The sequence below is a fragment of the Heteronotia binoei genome, chromosome 5, assembly GCF_032191835.1.
Source record: "Heteronotia binoei isolate CCM8104 ecotype False Entrance Well chromosome 5, APGP_CSIRO_Hbin_v1, whole genome shotgun sequence".
NCBI classification, from domain to species: domain Eukaryota; kingdom Metazoa; phylum Chordata; class Lepidosauria; order Squamata; family Gekkonidae; genus Heteronotia; species Heteronotia binoei.
Genome location: NC_083227.1, coordinates 135,539,107 through 135,559,125, shown reverse-complemented (window position 1 = coordinate 135,559,125; position 20,019 = coordinate 135,539,107). Strand labels below are relative to the sequence as shown.

Sequence of the window (20,019 nt, the reverse complement as noted above, 5' to 3'; positions counted from 1 at the left end):
TTTAAAAAAACACAACAATAAATAATAATAAAGCAATGAGTGCACAATAGAAACAGGAATAGTTTTACATTGCAAAAACATTCAAAAATATATTAAGCTTCTATAATAATGCGACTTTGGAACTATATCATGCTCTGCCATATAGCTTACTAAAGGATACCAAACTGCCACCACTTTGTTTTGATACTGTTCAATAGGTGAGTTAGAAAGATTATAGGATAGTTTATACCAGGGGTGTCAAACATGCAGTTTGGGGGCCGAATCAGGCCCCTGGAGGACTCCTATTAGGCCCCCGAGCAACTGGCTGTCATCTGCTTCCTTCTCCATAACAGCTCTTGCTTCCTTCTGCATAACAGCTTGCTTTGCCAGGGGGGAGGAACACTCTTGAAGTCAGATTAAGAGAAGTCTATATTTCTTCCCACTCAGTATTTGTAAAGACCACTTTACAGTACTTATGCCACTGTTTTTGATATGGTAGGAGTTTTTCTTCTTATGCTTTGTTCAGTATCTTGTATATTTTAGACAAAACTCCTTAAGTTTGTGCAGATAGCTAGCAAAGATTATTGTGCATCTGAATAAATATTCATGTGCGTTTATCTGTGGAAGTGGAGGGACTAACTTGTTATATGTTCATTCTGTCCTTTGAATTTGAAGTACTGCATTACACTGCCATCTAAACCCCTCATTATCATTACATGAAAAATCTAAAAATTTTGTTTATTATTAATAACATCATTTATAGTCTGGCTTTCTCACTGAAACAAGATTACAAAACATGAATTTCAATTCAGACACCAAAGACCTCCAATAAACAATACTGTAGGACCAGGATGGCAGAACCGGAGAAACAATACAAATGAAAACTAGTCTAAGGCATGGCATGCTGTAATGAAGAAAGAGTTACAAAGGTAGAGGACATTGCAATAAAAAGGAGGGGATATGTACAATCAACACTACTATAGATTACAATATTATCCCTTGTAGAAACAATCTCCCATGCTTTTGCATTCAATCAGTTTTCTAACCCTGTTGTAAAAATGCCCTCCAAACATTGTTGTTTTGCACATTTTGCAAAATAATAGGAATGTGGGGCCTTCTTGGATGTCCCATGCACAAGGTGGAAACCACCACAGAGAATCTGTGCAAACACACAGTTGCCAAATTTACTCATTTGTAGGGTAGCACCTTCAGAAGGCACTGCTCAGATGACCAAAGCTATCACAGTGGGGCACAGCAGATGTGGCCTGAAATGGCATACAAATGTGATAATAAATAAAATAACAAATACAAACAGGAAAAACAATGAATTCCAAACAGGGAAAACAATGAATTTGTTTCATTTCCCCCCTGTATTTTTGCCTTGAATTACTACTTTATGACGATGAAGCTGAGACCTTTCCTCCTATCAATCTGAAGTTTGGCAATGAAGATCCTATTTGAAGGCTACAATCCCTGAAAATGTAAGCCAGATTGGGTGGAAAACTAAGTTACAGCTGGAATTGCTCCCAAATGAAAACATATGTGCTAATAAAAAGGAATGGGAATAATACAATGATACATTAAGCTTTTGAAATATAAAAATGTGCACATCCCTAGAAAATTGGAGCCACTTCTTAAGAAGAAGAGATATTGGATTTATATACTCCAAATCTCAGAGTCTCAGAGCTGCTCACAATCTCCTTTATCTTCCTTCCCCACAACAACACCCTGTAAAATGGGTAGGGCTGAGAGGGCTCTCACAGCAGCTACCCTTTCAAGGATAACCTCTGCCAGAGCTATAAGGCCATTCCAGCAGGTGCAAGTGGAGGAGTGGGGAATCAAACCCAGTTCTCCCAGAAAAGAGTCCATACACTTAACCACTACACCAAACTAGCTCTCTATTTAATGTATAGCTGTTGTAGGCGAATTCTTAGGCTACAAACACCATTTCCACACTGGAGATTTACCCCGGATCCAACGTTTCCAGGAAGTGTTCCCCCCACCCACAAACACTTCCCCATAGCATAGCTGTGCTTGTGTTCACAACCCAGGTTTTCCTCTATTTATCTTTTTTTTAAGGGTGGGTTGGTGTGTGTCTGCACCTGGAAGTCATGGCAACCTCTGGTGACTGAACCCTATTTGGGGCCTGGAGGATATTTAGGAAGGTGGCTGAATAAAGCCTGCCGTCTCCTAAGTTCTGCTTTTCCAAGGAGGTCTCCCATTCAAGTACTTGCCAGAGTCAGCCCTGCTTAGCTTCCGAGATCTTATGAGACTGGGCTTGCCTAATTTTATTAGTATGTATTTGGTTTTGATGTAAGTTGCCCTGAGCCCTGCTTGTGGGGAAGGGTGGCCTAGCAAACTGAAAGAAAGAAATAAACATGCTTTGCTGCAATATTTAGGGAGAGGATGAAACAAAACTGGGGGCTTGAGGCTTTTTGTTTTTCAAATCAACAACCAACATATCAATGTACTGTCATATTGACATGGCAATTACTGAGATTTAAAAAAAAAATAAGCCCTCCACCAACAGTACAGTAGTGGTGGCTGTCAAAGAGACTGTTTCAGAGAAAATGCAGAGAAACCCAGCATCTGGAAGCCCTGTTACTGGCACACTGCATTGGCAGCCACAGTGACAAGGGGGCTTCTGAAGGGAAGAATCACCATGTGTAACTGTGGCATCTTAAAGACTAACAAATTAATCATGGTGTAAGCTTTGGTGGACCAGAGCTCAATTCAGCAATAAGACCAATGCATTCATGGGCAAACTTTTGTCACAGAAAGTACCATTTTTTGTGGGGTTTGCCACCAGTTGCACTAAAGGCAATGTAGTAAAAAAAAAAATCAATCCAACAAGCTTTTTATGACCAAATTAAGTGCAGGATGAGGAAAGCAAAGGCAAACCACCCTGTCAAAAGTCTGCCATGAAAACGTTGTGATGCGACGTCACCCCAGAGTCGGAAACAACTGGTGCTTGCATAGGAGACTGCCTTTACCTTTTTTTAAGCGCAGGAATTGACACACGAACCCAGGTCACAAAAAAATTCACAGGGGGATAACTTTAGTAAAGTATTTGAGATCCATTACCTTTATATAAGCACAACCTAAAAATGATCTTGAGTATGCTAAACATTTGTATTCAATGCAGAAATGTACTATTGAAGGGGGGGGGAATTATATTACACGTCCTTAATGTAGAGGATAGGTCTCTTAATTTTACTTTACTTAAAAGCAAATCACATTTTCCCACAAATTTTCCTGCTTCATTTCACCATTATTTAGCCATCAAACTACAAAATATTGTAAAATGCTACACATGTCCCATGTGCTCTTCACCTTCTGCCATTGGGAGATTATCCAGGACCTTTTCATTTGTTGGACATTGCCTAGCTAAATTCAGATCATGGTGTCAGCAGATGAGTGACCTACAAATAACTAATTGAGAATGTGGCAGTCTCCCCAAAAGTCAGGCCTGGCTAACGAACAGTGAATGTGGCATGGGGCTTACAAGCAGGCAGGCTCTTGGGGGGAGCGTGTCATGGGCCAAACTGCTCAGGAAGCCACCTAAGCCTGGCCGCGCCCCCAACTCCACCCCCTCCTCCACCTGAATGCCGTGCTCCACCTCACGTCCGCCCACGCTCGGGCACAGCCCTCAGGCACCGTTGCCCTCGGGTGGCCCCCCACCCACATAACTCCCTCCCACTGTGGCGGCACTGGTCATACGTCGGCACAAACCCCTCCTGCGCTCATGTAGCGGCTCGTCTGCTCCCAAAAGACTTTCCCCCCCCCCTCTGAATTGTGCACCTAATAACATAGATTATCACCATTAAGGACATCTCAGTCTCCACTTCTGATATATTTATTGCCTTTGCTGTCCCCTCCACCCCTGCCAGTTGAATCTGGGCAGATAACCAGAAACCAAGCTTGTTATTCTTTTAATCTGTTAAAAATGTTTTCACTGTTTTGCATGCTAATTTACTGCCCACCCTCTATATGTAGAACTATTAATTTCATTCCAGCGTCTGACAAAGTGTGCTTGGCACACGAAAGCTCATACCCTGAATAAAACTTTGTTGATCTGAAAGGTGCCACTGGAATCTAACTTTGTTCTGTTGCTTCAGATCAACAAGATTAACCACCTGGATCTATCAACCACCAATGGAGAAAGAAACGGCTCAGCTATGTGCATGTGTGAACAAAAAACTCTTACCTCTTCCAATGATGTGAACAGGAAAGTCCCTTCCTAAGTATGCCCCACTAAAGTATGTCCCAGTTCAGCAAAATATTCAGGTAATTAATAACACATAATAATTTCATGTCTGTGGATGTCTATGGTAACTGTGCCAATACTGATGAGTTTAGGATGCCATATTTCTAACCTAAATTCTTTCAACTGTGTAAAAAAAATACAAAACATGCTAATTGTTCTTACCTTCCCAACAACTGGGCCATTTTGAGACACATTAACATGAGCTGCTCTCTTTTCATCTTTGATTTGCTCAGCCTCTTTATTGTTGTCTCTGAACTTAGACAGACAACTCAGCTTTGTTTCTTGTAGCAATTTGGCATTCAGTTCCGGTAAGAATCTGAAAGACATATCTACATCAGACACACATACAAGCAAAAGTCAGATAGTGTGACTCCTTCTAGAAAGATAGGTCCATCTCATGACCAAGCCCATCCATTCACACTCATCCCGAACAATCATCACCATCGACACCAGCACTCTCTAAACACACAGCGCAAACTGAGCTTACAGGTTGTCCTGTACTCTGCAGGCAGGCCTGGTCAGGTCTCCTCTGGGGCAGTGCTCTTAGGCTTGGGTTGTGAGACTTGAGAATGTAGACAGAGGCTGAAACAAGGAGTTAGCACACAAACTTGCACCTAGTGAACCAGTTGACCCAGCAAAGCAGCCTTCCCAAGCCTCGTGCTAATTTAGGGCTCCCAGTCTCCTGCTGGGGGTGAGGGTTCCCCCAGTTTTGGGGTCCCCAACCTGCTGGTATGGAGCTGGTTGGCAGGGGGATCCCTGCTCCCAAAGAGCTCCATCAACACCTGACACGCCCAGCAAAATGATGTCACCTAGAGGTGACATCATCAGGATGGGCACATCACACTGGGGATGCTGTAAAAGGTAAAGGTAGTCCCCTGTGCAAGCACTAGTCGTTTCTAACTCTGGGGTGACATCTCTATGGCACATGCAAGATCTATCCCCTACCTCGCAACCCTACTCTAATAGGCTGGGAAGTAATCAGGCTACCATACTGGCAGGTGTTGAGTTCTTGCAGCTGCATTGTGCTTTGGACAAGATCCTGAAAAGAATTATCATTCTCACTGCCTGGCTCTGGGATGGGGTTACATGCAGCCAGTTGAGCACTTTGCCTCCTCAGCCCAGGCCTCCCGCTGTCACTGTTCCTGCAGAATGAGCACGTCCCTGGTGGCATAATGGACCAGGGTTTGCATCCTGCTGATGGAGGTCTAGTGATTATTTCAGGAGCCAGTGATGAGGCCCCCATTGCAGGCTCTGGTAGGTAGCCTCTGGCTCTGCCAGAACACTGGCAGCACTGCAGACATCCTGGCTGTGCTGGGTCCTTCCTTTTCCCTCTGGTCCTCCTCAGACTCTTCTCCCAAGGACTCAGAATCACAGAGCAAAGGAGGTGAGGACACAGGAAAGGGGTTGTATGGTTAATGCTTGATGCAACCCACCCCCTTCAGCTTCTGCCATATTTCTCAGGAACACTCTATATTTAGCAGAACTGAAAGTATGCCAAACAGAACACATCTGTTCTGCATCTTGGTTGTGGCCCTAAGACAAAGCCTTTAAAGGAGTTAGTGCATTCTGCATCAAGTAAACTGCTCCTTTCTCATTGCAAAATGTATTCAAACTTCAAGTTCAATTTCAGCCTTGATGAATTATGCACTGGTTTATTTACTGTATTCAACAGATCAAGGATTCTTTTTTTGTCATAGTAAAACTTTTGAGATTTGAGAAAACAGAACAAATGCCTAAGCAGATTTGCAACAAACTTGCTAAATGTGCATTAGTTCTTTTTATTGTTGTTTCTTAATACTTCACTCACAATATCAGAGCAACATATAATCTCCTTTCCCTTCCTCTCCCCACTACAGACACCCTGTAAGGTAGGTGGGGCTGAGAGAGCTCCTTCAAGAACTGCTCTTGAGAGAACAGCTCTGACAGAACTGTGACTGTCCCATAGTCACTCAGCAGGCATATGTGGAAAAGTGGGGAATCAAACCTGATTCTCCTACACCAAACTGGCTCTCACAAAACCTTCTGCCTGGGGCCTAAACCCACAACTTGCACAGGAAGTTGCCATGAGTGCTGCTACACAATATCCTCAGTCAACCAATATCTATCTAGTAAGATTTGTCCTGCCCTCAGTTGGGGTGGCGTATGTGGATTGCCCTTCTCTACTTTATCCTCACAACAACCTTATGAGGAAAGTTAGGGCTGAGAGAGGGTGAGAGTAACTAGTCCAAAACCATCCAGCAAGCTTTATGTAAAGTGGATGTCAAGCCTCCTACATCTTAGTCTAGGGCCAGACCCCCCCAGTGGAGGCAGGAGTCCCTCGTTGCCAGGGCCTGCCCCCCCATCTATTAGCTGACTGGTGGGAATAATAATAATAATATTTTATTTATATCCCGCCCTCCCCGCCAAAGCAGGCTCAAGGCGGCTCACAACATATACTTACCAGGAAGACTTACCAGGAGAAAGAGGAAGGCACAGGCAACATCGCCAGCAATGTGGTGACAACACTTCCAGTGGACACCAGAAGTGATTTCATCGTGTGGATGACATTCTGGTATTTGAGCAAAAACTCTATGGTTGAAGCCATTTTTACCTGGAGCTCTGCCATGATGTTGCAGTGTGATGATGGCTTCTGGTGCATGCCAGAAGTAATGTAGCCATTTTGCTGCCATCATCACCTGGGCTTCCATCCCTCGCCAGTTGCTACTAAGATAGTGGCAACACTATCTTAAGGCAACACTCTAGCCACTATATCAGCCCAAGACTTTAAAAATTCAGCTAGCTAAAGGGGGTTTTTTTTGCTCTCCACCTATAAAAACAATGATTGAAATATTATTATTTTAATGGAGAACATACACAGTATCCCAGCAACAATGTGTTAACTCCCTCAACAAATTAACAGCAACAGTACATTGTCATGCAAAAAGCCAATCATCTTGAAACAATTTCAAAGTGACTATTGAAACCTGGTTCCAAATGCTTACTTTTCAACAAACCCATCTCTGGTGAAATATTCGTGCTGCAGCAAATCAGCAGAAGAAATCCTATCTGCAGGATCCATCTGCAAACAAGCCTGGGAAATGATGGGATTCTTTTACAATACAAGATTTTTGCAATCATACATCGTATTTTAATAGTGATAAAATCCACATATTATAGCTTGGAAATCATATAATATATAATTATATACTAATTTCCCTGTTATTTTACAAATATTTATGGAGTATTAGTATCCAATCAACCTTTTTGCCATCTTGTTTTAATAATATCTATCTACAGCCCCGTAGCCAGGAATTTTTCTATGGGGAGATGGTGGAGCATTGTGGGGAGTGCTAATTAAATTACAATTAAAATTAATTTTAAATTAATTTTAAAATTAAATTGCTTTTAAATTTAATTAGATTACCAGACCTGGGTCAGCAGCTAGTGAGCTCCTCCCCTGCCGCCCTGCCTGCTCCAGTCCTCCTCCATCCTTGCATGCCGTCAGAGGCAGTCAAGACAACAGACAGTGAGCTTGTGCACCCCTCCCAAGTCCCACAAGGCCAGGTACTTCTCTGGGGTGGAGGAGGGAGGAATGCAGTGTGGCACAGTAATACTGTGTGCCCTGGCTCCTTCACACACACCCCTGACCAACTAAAGGAAGGACATCAGGCTTTGGGCTGGCACAGCACTAAGTAAACTATTTAAGTAAGCTGCTTAAGTAAGCTATTTAAACAAGAAAGGGAAGATTCAGGTGGGGGACATTGTAAATGTGATAAGGGGCACTGTCTGCTGTGCCCCCCCCCGCTGCCATTGTCTAGATTTCCCTTCAGCTCCACAAAAGCTAGCTCATATAATAAGCTCCACACATGTACCTACAGGCTGAAATTGCCTAATCTTTGCTTCCATTTCATTCACGTCTTGCTTCCCACCTGTAGGGGCATGGGAAGAGATGGAAGGCATACCCTATGCCTGTTGTCATCTCCCAGACCCATTTTGGTGCCAGTTGGCTCTGAGATGAATCTGACAGCTCCATTGGGACTTAGCTTGTTCCTAGTTAGTCTCAGCATGGGAAGAAGCAAGCACAACAATTATTGCTTCCTGTACCCATGCTATGACCAGCCAGGGCCAAGCCAAGGTCCTCTAGTGCTGCTAGGCCTCAGTTTACTCTTGTGAGAAGAGGAACTATGAGGATTAGTCACTTGGAGTGACAAAATACCCCATATCACCCTTGACAGAAAGTAATGGACTAAAAAGAAGGAAAGGAAATGGAAAATGCAAGGGAAGAGGGACCTTTCTGAATAATATTTACTTCTGAATAGACACATAGTAGTAGACTCTTGTCTTTGGAGGCTCACACTGCAACATTTTAAGGAAATACAGAACTATTCATAGTGCTGTGAGGAACTCATGTTTCAATTCCACTTGCCCCTTATATACAAACAAGGGATCCTTTCAACAGCCTCAAAAGATCACTCTGTGGAACTACTCACTGTCGTGAATCTAAATGCTGTGCTACTTTGGCAAAGAAAGGACTTTCATAGAAGGCAAAATGGATTCAAAATAAACAGCAACTCTTCCTTTTTAACTGACACAGCAGAAAGCAGCTCCCAGGCTTTTCTGGCCTTTGCTATGATATTAGTTGATTTCAGTGCTGCTACATATTAACCATTGCCTGCCCATACCAACAGATAACACTCTATGAAAACAAAGTAATTTAGATGATTAGATGTTTTGTGTTAGATTTTTGAAAGCACTGGGCTGAGTCCAAGAATACTGATAATTTGTGCTCAAAAGCACAATAATGTGTATGTATTAAAGAATAGTTGTGTAAAACCACCTCCATATGGGAAGTTAGCCCTTTTCTGGGGCAGAGAGAATTCTGCTTCTTGACCATCCCTCCACCTCGTTTAGAAGGTTGGATGAAGAATGGTCCAGTGCAGAAGAGGAAGTGTACACAGCTTACATACTGGGAATTTGAGGGGCAGCACAGTGCAGTATCACTCCCCCAAAAGTGATACTGCTGTAACTAGAATGTACACACTTACATTTGTAAATTCAGTCACATCACTGTTAATAATTTCATTTCTGATGTGGCCTGCCTCGCTATGTTAATGCATGATAAAGCTATTTCAGAATCAAGAACAACCCTTCTTGATGGTTAATGGCTGCTCAAGAAAGCTATTAAATCCCATTTTCCATAGGACTAAAAAATCACATAAAAGATCTCTATTGCTGATGAAAGATACTAATGGATAGGTTCCACATGAAAGCAGTTTATTCAAGATAACATGCAGAGAATGATATGAAATTAAGTAGCTGCAGACAGGGGAGAAAATCAGCTTTACTTTTTGAAATTAATGTTCTTCCAGCTAAAGATTATTGAATAGCATTAATGTATTGTTCTATGATTGGAATGTGGGTTTCCCCCCACCCCAGTTTTTTAACAACCGGTCTAGCAATTCATTTCTTGATATGAGGGAATGAATAGTGACTGCAATTACCATATTTTTCGCACCATAAGACGCACTTCCCCCCCCAAAAAAAGTGGGGGGAAGTGTGTGTGTCTTATGGAGCAAAGGTACCGGTACCTACCTTCCTGGGGGGGGGGGGCGATCCGCTGCCTTCGCCTCTGATCCCGGCGCTTCCCCCGCGCCTGCCTGCCTGGCTCCAGCTCTGACGCTTACAGCAAGCGCCAGGATCACTCCCTCTGCCCTCCGATCCCGGCGCTTGCTGTAAGCATCAGAGCTGAAGCCAGGCAGGCAGGCACGGAGGAAGCGCCGGGATCGGAGGCAGCGGATCGCCCCCCAGGAGGAAGGTGCGTCCTATCGTCCGGAGCACCTTATGGTGCGAAAAATACGGTATATGTATGTGTGTGTGTGTGTATGTGTACCTCACCCTGCCAAATGCCTGCAAAGGCACAGAAAAGTGCCTCTTTGTTCACCAAAACATCAACATCCAGGAGGAGAAGTGAAAGCATCTGCAATAATCCAGCCTGTGTGTTGCAGATATGTAGCACATATCAAGACAGGGCCATGTCACACCAGATGCAACAAGGAGAAGACCCTTGTCTCTAATCTATCATCCAACATTCATGCGCCAGTTCTTGCTTGAACCAGGCACAGATCTATGCTGAAACAAGATCGGGGGAGAGAGAGAGAAAGAGCTGGTTACTGGACTGAAGTGGCAGCAGCAGGCCACCCCTTTCCAGCCTTTATGAGTTTTGTATTTTGATATTGCTCCATGCTGATAATACAGACATACTTGTCAATTGCATTAATATCTTCCTTAGTATTTGTGCTTCCTTAGAATAGGCAATAATGGCAAAATTAACAACTTCTCTGAGAAACAGATAAATCACAAAATTTGAGGAGAGATGGCGTGTGTATTATGCAAGCAGAATACAAATTTAGAATGAAAACAGTTTTAAAAATTGTACATGAATGTATTGCAATGTAGAAGCAGAACAAGAATAAGTTTTAAATGTAACATCTTCAATATAAATACATAAGGAAGTGGGTCTTAAGCAGAAATGTTTACTACTTTCTCATTATGAGATATAGAACATATTTTCTTTCTATACTCCAATTACCTATTTGTTAAAAGTTACACTGAGCAGATAGAAGTGGCAAAAATATATAATATTGAGTATGTAGTAAAGATGAAACCAATAATGTAGATGCAAAACAGATTAGTTATGAAATCTAAAATGTTGAATATAAATATACTCCAACACAATAAGTACCCTTGTATTTTATAGACAGTGTTTCAAAAACTAAAATGAAGGGGAAATTGGGGAGAAATTTTCTCTGTTTTATACACTGTGATATATAATTTTATATGCATAATTGTGTTATACAATCCCTTTTTCCTTTTTGTATCCCTGCAATTTAGGATGCTCCTTACTTTCCTGTCTTGGAAAGAAGGCCAGCATATATCATGCAGCTTTGCTTTGAATCACACCCATCCTTTCCAAATCAAGAATTTTGTTCCTGCTTTTCCTGACTTCTTCTCCTTTTCAAATATGAACCAACAAAATTAACCAGACAAATATATATATATATACACACACACACACATATATATATATTTGTCTTGTTAATATATATATATATTTAAGAGGTCTTGTTAATATATATATATATTTAAGAGGTCTATTCTTTGTCTTGTTAATATATATATATATTTAAGAGGTCTATTCTTGCCAATTAATGTTCAAACTACCAGGGTGAAGAATCTGAAAATCTTTAATTCTCCCAGTCTCAATATCAACTTTGTCCTTCCACTGTTCCTGTGAAATAAAAAGTCCCAAATCTTTTTTCCCCCCTTCCAGAATCAAAACTTTTGGGACACACTTAAATTTTCCTTCAGCACCATGCAGGGGACAAAGCAGAAACTCTGTATGTGATCAGAAAGCTATGAACCATCACAGGTCCTCACTAAGGCTGAAAAGATATCTCATTCAATAAAATGTTTTTCCAAAAAAGGGGAAAAGGCAGTAAGAACAAAACATATAGCAGTCCTAAATGCACAAGGTCATGACACACTGATTTGAAAACACTGTATTACAAATTACACCCATGATATAAATAATAATAATCAGTAAGGCTGATACTCAGACCTCTTCTGACATACATGAACCATATCTGCAAGTAATCCATTGAGCTTGGGATACTTTTTCCTTGCACATTTAGGATGCTGAACTTCAGGAAGGACCATCCCAGAAAAAACTGGACTCCTTATAAAAATACTTTGAAGATGAGGTGTCAAGTTGCCTAAAAGAAAAATGTTTTCAGAATCTAATATCCAGCATTATGTCAAACGTGTTTACAAAATATATACATTTAAGGCAAATCTCTGGGCTGCTTCCGGCATCTTGATTTTTTAAAAAAGCCTTACAGATTTTAAAAGGCAGATGCTAAAATCTAAGTTGCCTGCAGTGCAATCCTAGCAATGCTTTCCTAGGAGTAGGTCCCACTGAGTAGACCATGACCCCCAACCTTTTTAACTCCTCAGGCAGCTTTGGAATTCTCACACAGCGTGGTGGGCACAGCCTAAAAATGGTGGCCATAAGAGACAAAGCCCCCCATACAATGGCTGCCACAGCTTATCTTCAGTTCCACAGTGAAGATCAATGAGCTGTGGTTGCTGCTGCTGCCAAACCAGCATTTTAAAAAATCTGCACAGCCAATCAAATGGCCAATGGCCAATCAGAAGCCTTACCTGGCAGAAGCTCCACTTGGTCCCATTCAGTTTCTAAAAACACCAGGCAGTGTGAAGAAATACGTCAGTATGTATCATAATAACACCCACAGCCACCACATTGGGGACCCCTGAAATAGAGCCAACTAAGACTCTGAGTAGATCCTTCCCAGGGCTATTCAATGGTAGTGGAGCTTACTCCCAGAAAAGCATTCTTAGGATTCTGCTGTAACTGTTGCTTTAATCATAATGCTATCAATAGAAATGGGCAACTGGATGGGTGGCTGAGGGTGGCTTAAACTGAGCAATTAAGCAGGTGGGCAATGGAGTGAAATAGGAGCTCCTGCAAGAAGAAGCAGGGGCTTGAACAGAGAGGATGGGATTTTACCTTTATTGTGAGTCCTTGTGGGTCTCCCACTTGCATAGGTATAATAATATGTTCCCCAGAGAGCGCTGAGATCTAGTTCCCAAAACCTACTATGAATCCCTGGACCAAGAGAGGCCAGATTGAAAGCAACAAGGGAGCAGGCCTTCTCCACAATGGCTCCCAAATGGTGAAACCAACTACCAGAGGAGGTGCGAGCCCTGCGATACCTAAATCAATTCCGCAGGGCTTGCAAAACCACCCTCTGTCAACTCGCATTTAAGATGGCACCCGGAGATGACACCTAGCCATCCTATACACATTCTGAACTGTGGCACTTTAATTTATACTTGATAAAAATTTTAATTGTTATTTAACTTAATCTGAATTGTATTTAACTATTTTAATTGTTTTTTAATGTATTGATGGATTTTAGTGTAATTATGGTGCAAACCATGTCATGTGAGCCACCCTGAGCCCGCTTCGGTGGGGGAGGGTGGGATATAAGAATAAATTTATTATTATTATTATTAATAATAATAATAATAATAATCAAGAGACTAAGTATGTAATGTAAGTTACTGGAGAAGGCAAATGGAACTAGTTTCTTAGCTCTATCATAGTTGTTGTAGACATATCATTGATAATAGTTACTTCAACAATTATTTATACTGGGAGAATGTGACATGATTATCTGTTTACTGATTATGTACATGTATTAGAATGCCAATGTCACACACTCCTATTTCATGCCTATTCAGAGATGCTATGGATATGAAGTATTTCCTATACAAACAACTCTTCCATGAAGAAGAAAAATGTGTGTGTAGATCACCATGTGCAATAATCACATACGTATTTTGCTAGATGTACATGTTCTGAGAAACACTCTTCTCTTGGTTTTGGAGCCTTGGAAGTAATTTCCAATGCAATCCATAGTTCCAAGTAATTGTCTTTAGAAATGTGGGCCTGAGTGTTCAGTTTCAATTCTGGTGTGTGAGAGAAATATTTGTGTTCATTTCTGTTGCAAGGATTCCTCAGCATGCAAGCCTGGTAAGGTACACCACAGTAAAACATTTTGGTAATATAACATGGAAAATCTTGTCTATAACTTTGATGTCAAATGGATATTTTCAAACAGATAAATGTAGTGTCTCTTATTAAAACAATGAAATTCTAAAGCCCATACCCCAAAAGAAAAGATATATGCTGGCTGTAAGATCATAAGTACAAGAAACAACTTACAGAAACAATAAACTTAAGTTTTTATTGCAACATTTTCTGCAAATATCATCAACAACAGTACCTACCTACTTTGGTCACAATTTTATGAAGTAGGTCTAGGTCAGAGCTGCTAGGCAGATAGGGATTGCCAGTGGCCATCTCGATGATCATACAACCTAAAGCCCAGATGTCCACAGGTCTAAGATCAGGAAATGAACAAAATGCTCAACCATACAGAGCCTGAAGTTACAGTAACTCCTACTAACTGACTGTTAAGTCTTTTAAAAGGTGAAAATAAATCTAAATAAAGAATTTAAACACTTCTGAAAGTAAAAACATTCAAAAATAACAACGCAGGATCTGTTAGAATGCATCTGCATGAAAAAGCAAGCCATTTCCTCCAAAATGACTGGCATCAACTAGTTGACTCCAAAGTAAACGGCTTGAGCATTGCAGCGTAGGGCTTGAACCCACTGGAAAAATTTCCATGGATGGAAGGATTTCCACCCACAGAACACAACTTTCATGGTGCCATTAGGGCTATAGAGGGAGGCAAGAAAGTCATGTTCTGAGAGCAAAAATCCTGCTGTCTGCAATCATGCTCGTAGACACAAGCCAATGACATCTTGGTCATTAATGCATTGGGTTGACATGTATCACATAGATTTCATGGGCTTTAGGTGAGAAAATATATTTATATTTAAACCATATTATATTGCTGAATTTGACAAGATGGTTGGTAACTGTCAGAATCTTATCTTCCTAGAAGAGCATCCAGAGTTGGGAATATGGAAGTTTCACCAACATGAGGAGCTGTCCTAATTGTAATTTGCCCATTATGCGCAAGCAAATGCTTCTGAAATCAGAAAACCTTACAAACATAGAACGTTTAATATTGGGGTATGATTCCTCTTTAATGAAACTCATCCACTTTCAAAGTACAGCAAAATATCAGCTGTCTATAACATGGAACAATTTTATTCAAAGATAGACAGTTGGCTCACTTCACTGAAATCAATGTAAAATTTGCCCCCTCTCTGAGGACAACATTATGTACAATGTTCCATAAATTACTGAAATAAATAAAACATCCAATCTCATCCTCCATTAAACAAGAGCCATGGTTTAAACATGTATGAGAGTGCCACCTAATGTTCCTCTAGGGTATTTTACCACATAAAGTCTTCAATACATTTGTCAAAATATTTTAATATGACTGTATTAAAGCAGTTCATTTAATATGTGCTGTTGTGAACCTGCATAGGACAGCAGTAAGATTTTTTTAAAATGCATACTTCCCATATGTAGTATCTTTCAGTACCAGCTCTGGAGCTCTATACCACCTCGTGGCTACATAGTCGGTATAAATATCACCCGGGGCTGCTAAAGACCGAGCAAATCCAAAATCACACAATTTAGTAATTCCAGTCTGTGAAACTAAAATATTCTCTGGCTTAATATCACGATGTATGACCTGGCAAAAAAAAAAAAAGGAAAAATTTAATTTTGTTTAAGTGGATATTAAAAAGGAGAGATCATTACCTATACTAATAAGTAAAAAACAAACAAACAAACAAGTTGTGGCATTCACACAAACAAGTCAGAACATCTTAACAGAATCTGAGGACAAATTCTTACAAAACTGCAAAAAGCCATGGAGCTTTACTTGAGAAGTTCAAGAAAGCCATCCTCAGAGTATTAGAACAACAATGAGCTTTATACTATAACAATAGATACAGAAATCGATATCTTGACTAGTCAGCCCAGCAACAATCACATGTTGTTAGACAAATCCACTAACTTCCAAAGTGCAGAAACAACTGGTTCTTCCTGTTGTGAATTGAAGCTGACTCTGCAGATGTTGACCAGCTGGTTCTTAAACCAATCCTAAAACCACCTCCCTCCCACTGCTCCACCCAGCTGTACGGAGTGCTGATTGGACCTCGAGGTAATAATGATGACATCCCCCCCCCCTCACACAGAGCCCATTTTTAAATCTAAAAAGAAAACATTTTTTATTTTAAAAGTGCTAATAATAAATGGCTAATGAATAAATATGCCAGTTTACAAATTGTCAAAGCCTGCTTGAAGCAAATAGAGCTTTCACACAGTTAAGCTGGGTATGTATGAAGGTTGAGGAGCAGAGCTCATCCCACAGTAGACTACACAGGGGGACATGTGTACATCAGCTTTATAACAGTTTGTCTCGTAACAGCCATACCCACACACCAAGAATCTTACAAACTATGGCTTGGATCATACACTTTTCTTCTGCCTGTGCAGAAATATGTTTCATATTTGACAGCCAATGTGATGTTCTAGTTCAAATGTTGGGCTAGGATCTGGGAGAACCAGGTTCAAATCCCCACTCTGCTGTGATAGTGTACTGGGGTGACCTTTAGCCAGTCACACAAGCTTAGCCTAACCTACTTCATAAGACTGCTATGAAATGGAAGACAGGAGAATAATGTAAGCCACTCTGGGTCCCCACTGGGGAGGAAAGCAGGGTTTAAAAGAAAGGAAATAAATAAATACATTTCAACAAAGTTGTTTTCAGCCCCCGCAGCAGTGAGCTTCCATGCAGAGATTTTTTTTATTTCTAAAGAATCTAAAAACATCCCTTGTGCTATGATTCATGTCCACACCAGAAAGCCAAGTCAGGTCTCAGCCAAGCATACCTTTTAAGAGGCTGTGGGCCCTTTAATCACACCAGAAAGCCAAGCATACCTTCCTTTAGGATACCTTCCAGCAACATTCACTGGTAGCACCTCAGAGATGGGAGGAGGAAACAGCAAATCCTTCTGTCTCTTGGTCAGTTGGGGAGCACATCAGACAACATCTAGGCCACAGCCCAGCTCTTCCCATCAACAAGTGAAGGGTAACTCGATGTGGGTGCTGATGAAGAACTTGCACTCCCACTTCACAGAACTACAATTTCTAGGGTTTCCAGCAACAGATAATGGAACTACTTTAAGCCTGTGAAGGCCTTGAATTCAGCAGGAGCTCACAGGAGCACAGCTCCTGAACCTTTCTGATGGTTCCCCCTCTTCCTCCCCACCTTGTCCATTGAATAGTAGGTGCAGCTGCATAACAATCCCTGGATGAGCTCCACCACTTATTTTTCTACAAAACGACCCCTGGCTATAAACATGCCTTCTGTTTGCAATGAAGGCTTTGTCCAGTGGAATTTTTTTTTTAAATTCACTCGTATCTAGCTGTTTGTGCCTATCCAGTACTATTAAGCTACTGTTAGAGTTACATGGGCAGTTTTTTAATCACCCTCCTAAGTCTTCACTTTTTAAATGAAATAATGGCATATTTCCATAATTACAAGCAGAGTTTTTAAAAGTCTTTTTTTCTTTTTGAATTTCTCATAAGACCTAATTTACTGAATCTGCAGAGTTATGCAGGTATGCAAAGTAAAATACTAATACAATGTTTCTCCCATTTTGAACCTGAAGGAGTGGACTGTGGCAGGAGACAGGGTAAAGCAATAATAAGGGCATGACAGGATCTGCTCATAAACAGAACTTATGATGTCTGTCTGTGGGATTTACATCTACATCCATTTAAGTGGGAACAGTATGAGTTACTCTCACTCAGGGCTGCCCCTAAACTATCTGGCATCCTAGGTAAGGCTAACTTTTGGCACTCCCCCCACCCCGCACTGATAACATCACTGAGTCACCTGGGGGATACCTAATTGAGCCAGCACCCTAGGCAATCACCTAGTTTGCTTAGTGGCAGGGCTGGCCCTGCTCTCACTTTTCCTGACGTTTCTGAGCCTTCAACAGGCACTTCACAGAGTCTCTTAATATTGTGCAAATATTACAGGCATGGAAGCACCAGTCAGAAAAAGATGAGACAGCCATAGGTCAAGCTGAAGCGGGGAAATCGCCCAGTTTCATTGCTTCAAAAGAGCTAAAATGTCACAACTGCTCATGTTCAGAAGAGCACTGTAACAGTGCAATCCTAAGGAGAGTTACTCCGTTCTAAGCCCATTGAGATGAATAGGCTTAGACTGGAGTAATTCTCCTTAGGATTGCACTGTAAGTGTTCCAGTTCTGCACTGAGAATGACAAACAGCTAGTTTCTAAGGAGAGCAGAGAATTTTGTGTGATTACAGAACAGCAATTCCTCAGCAGGGAACGAAGAATTTAAGAGCTGAAACACTGAAACCTTTTACAAATCAGATGAAGTATTCAAGTGAAAATAATACCTTGTTTCAACTTTTGAATTTCCCTTATGGTTTCTGAATAGTACTTACATTATTGCTGTGGAGATAGTCAACAGCTCGAAGAATCTGGAAGAGATACCTTTTAAGCTTTCTGTTCTCCAGTCCATGAGAGTAATGCTGCAGTTCATCTAAAATGGTATGGTCAATAAATTCAAATACTATATGAATTTTCTTTTTCAGCCTAAAGACTTCAATCAGGTTGACCAAGTTTTCATGACGGAATTGCTGTTGACAGAAGAAATTTTTTTAAATAAGTTATAACGTGAACCAAAACATGCTAGTCTTCTAGCATTTCGAAATACAGAAATCCTTCTTCCCTTTGTTCAACATGGATCCTAACATTTTGGACATTTTTAGTGATTAATTTAAAAAAATCACCATAGAAACCCATGGACTGCCAAAAAGACAAATAAGTGGGTTCTAAATAATAATAATAATAATTTTTTTTATTTATATCCTGCCCTCCCCGCCAAAGCAGGCTCAGGGCGGCTTACAAGGCATGATATAAAATATCATGGTATAACAATAAAACAAGTAATACAATCAATAAACAAAGCAATATAAATTATACAATATATAAGTTAACATTAAAATCATTAATCTAAAAAGCCTGAACACTCCCTAGAAGCTAAAATGACCAAACTGAGGCTATCATACTTGGGCCACATTATGAGAAGGTAAGACTTAATGAAAAAGACAATAATGCTAGGCAATGTTGAAGGCAGCAGGAAAGAGGAAGCCTCATGAGATGGATTGACTCTGTAAAGGAAGCCATGGCCCTCAATTTTCAAGATCTGAGCAAGGTTGTTAACAATAGGACATTCTGGAGTACTTTAATTCATAGGGTCACAGTAAGTCAGAAGCAATTTGATGGTACTTAACACACACATGTAACTTCTACGTGTAATGTGAAAAGGGGAAGGATCTTCACGATTTATAAACATTGGAAAAATTAGTTCTACTTGTTTAAGAAAAGGAAACTAGTTGTGTGCTCTCTCTCTTTCTAGTTTGTTGGAAGCTCCTCTTAAGTATCTTCACTCTCCCTATTCAAGTCGTATCTCACACCACATCATCAGTCTCATATGTGTTAGCAATCCTAAGCACACTTGACTTCTAATACCCTTTTGCTCATTTGTTGTCAGGGCTTTTTTTGGTAGCAGGAACTCCTTTGCATTTTAGGCCACACACCCCTGATGTACCCAATCCTCCAAGAGCTTACAATATGCCATGCAATAATAGCCCTGTAAGCTCTTGGAAGATTGGCTACATCAGGGGAGTGCAGCCCAATATGAAAAGGAGTACCTGCTACAAAAAATCCCATTTGTTGTAATTGTTACATTGTGAAACAGTGACTGTGTTTATTGCATGCCTAATCTCTTTTTAATTCTTATTATGGTCTGCTGTTTAATTACAGTCCCTAGATAGCGCAAGTTTCCTTTGCCTTAATATTTTCTAATGGTATTTTAGGAAACCAGTGCATTCCTATAATCATTCAGAAGGAACCAGCACATCTGTAGTCATACTCTGCCATTCCTTTTAGGATCACCCAAAATTGGGTGATACTAAACCATATATTGCTACCACTGCACATGCAACTCCTTTAAATGTTTCATAAATTAACAGGCAGAAGCACAAAAATGATTGTACTATCAAGTATTAACAATAAGAAAATGAATAGCACTATTTCTTTATAAAAGAGCCTCATGCTGTATTTTCAACAATTGAACACCTAATTGAAAATTTAGTTCTGAATCCAAAATTTTGAAAATC

At 40.7% G+C, this 20,019-nt stretch overlaps 1 protein-coding gene across 3 annotated transcripts in view; it reads right to left on the bottom strand.

Moving 5' to 3' along the window:
• Positions 1-20,019, bottom strand: part of CDKL3 (cyclin dependent kinase like 3) — a 45,929-nt gene that overhangs the window by 22,984 nt on the left and 2,926 nt on the right. For 2 of the 3 annotated variants that reach the window (XM_060238331.1, XM_060238330.1), the window contains exons 3-8: positions 18,280-18,474; positions 15,308-15,486; positions 14,099-14,211; positions 11,858-11,997; positions 7,228-7,316; positions 4,409-4,562 (exon numbers count right to left, since the gene is read on the bottom strand). In XM_060238331.1, coding sequence (XP_060094314.1) covers positions 4,409-4,562; positions 7,228-7,316; positions 11,858-11,997; positions 14,099-14,211; positions 15,308-15,486; positions 18,280-18,474 — 870 coding nt within the window. The remainder of the gene's footprint in view (positions 1-4,408; positions 4,563-7,227; positions 7,317-11,857; positions 11,998-14,098; positions 14,212-15,307; positions 15,487-18,279; positions 18,475-20,019) is intronic. The other variant, XM_060238332.1, reaches the window with a different exon arrangement.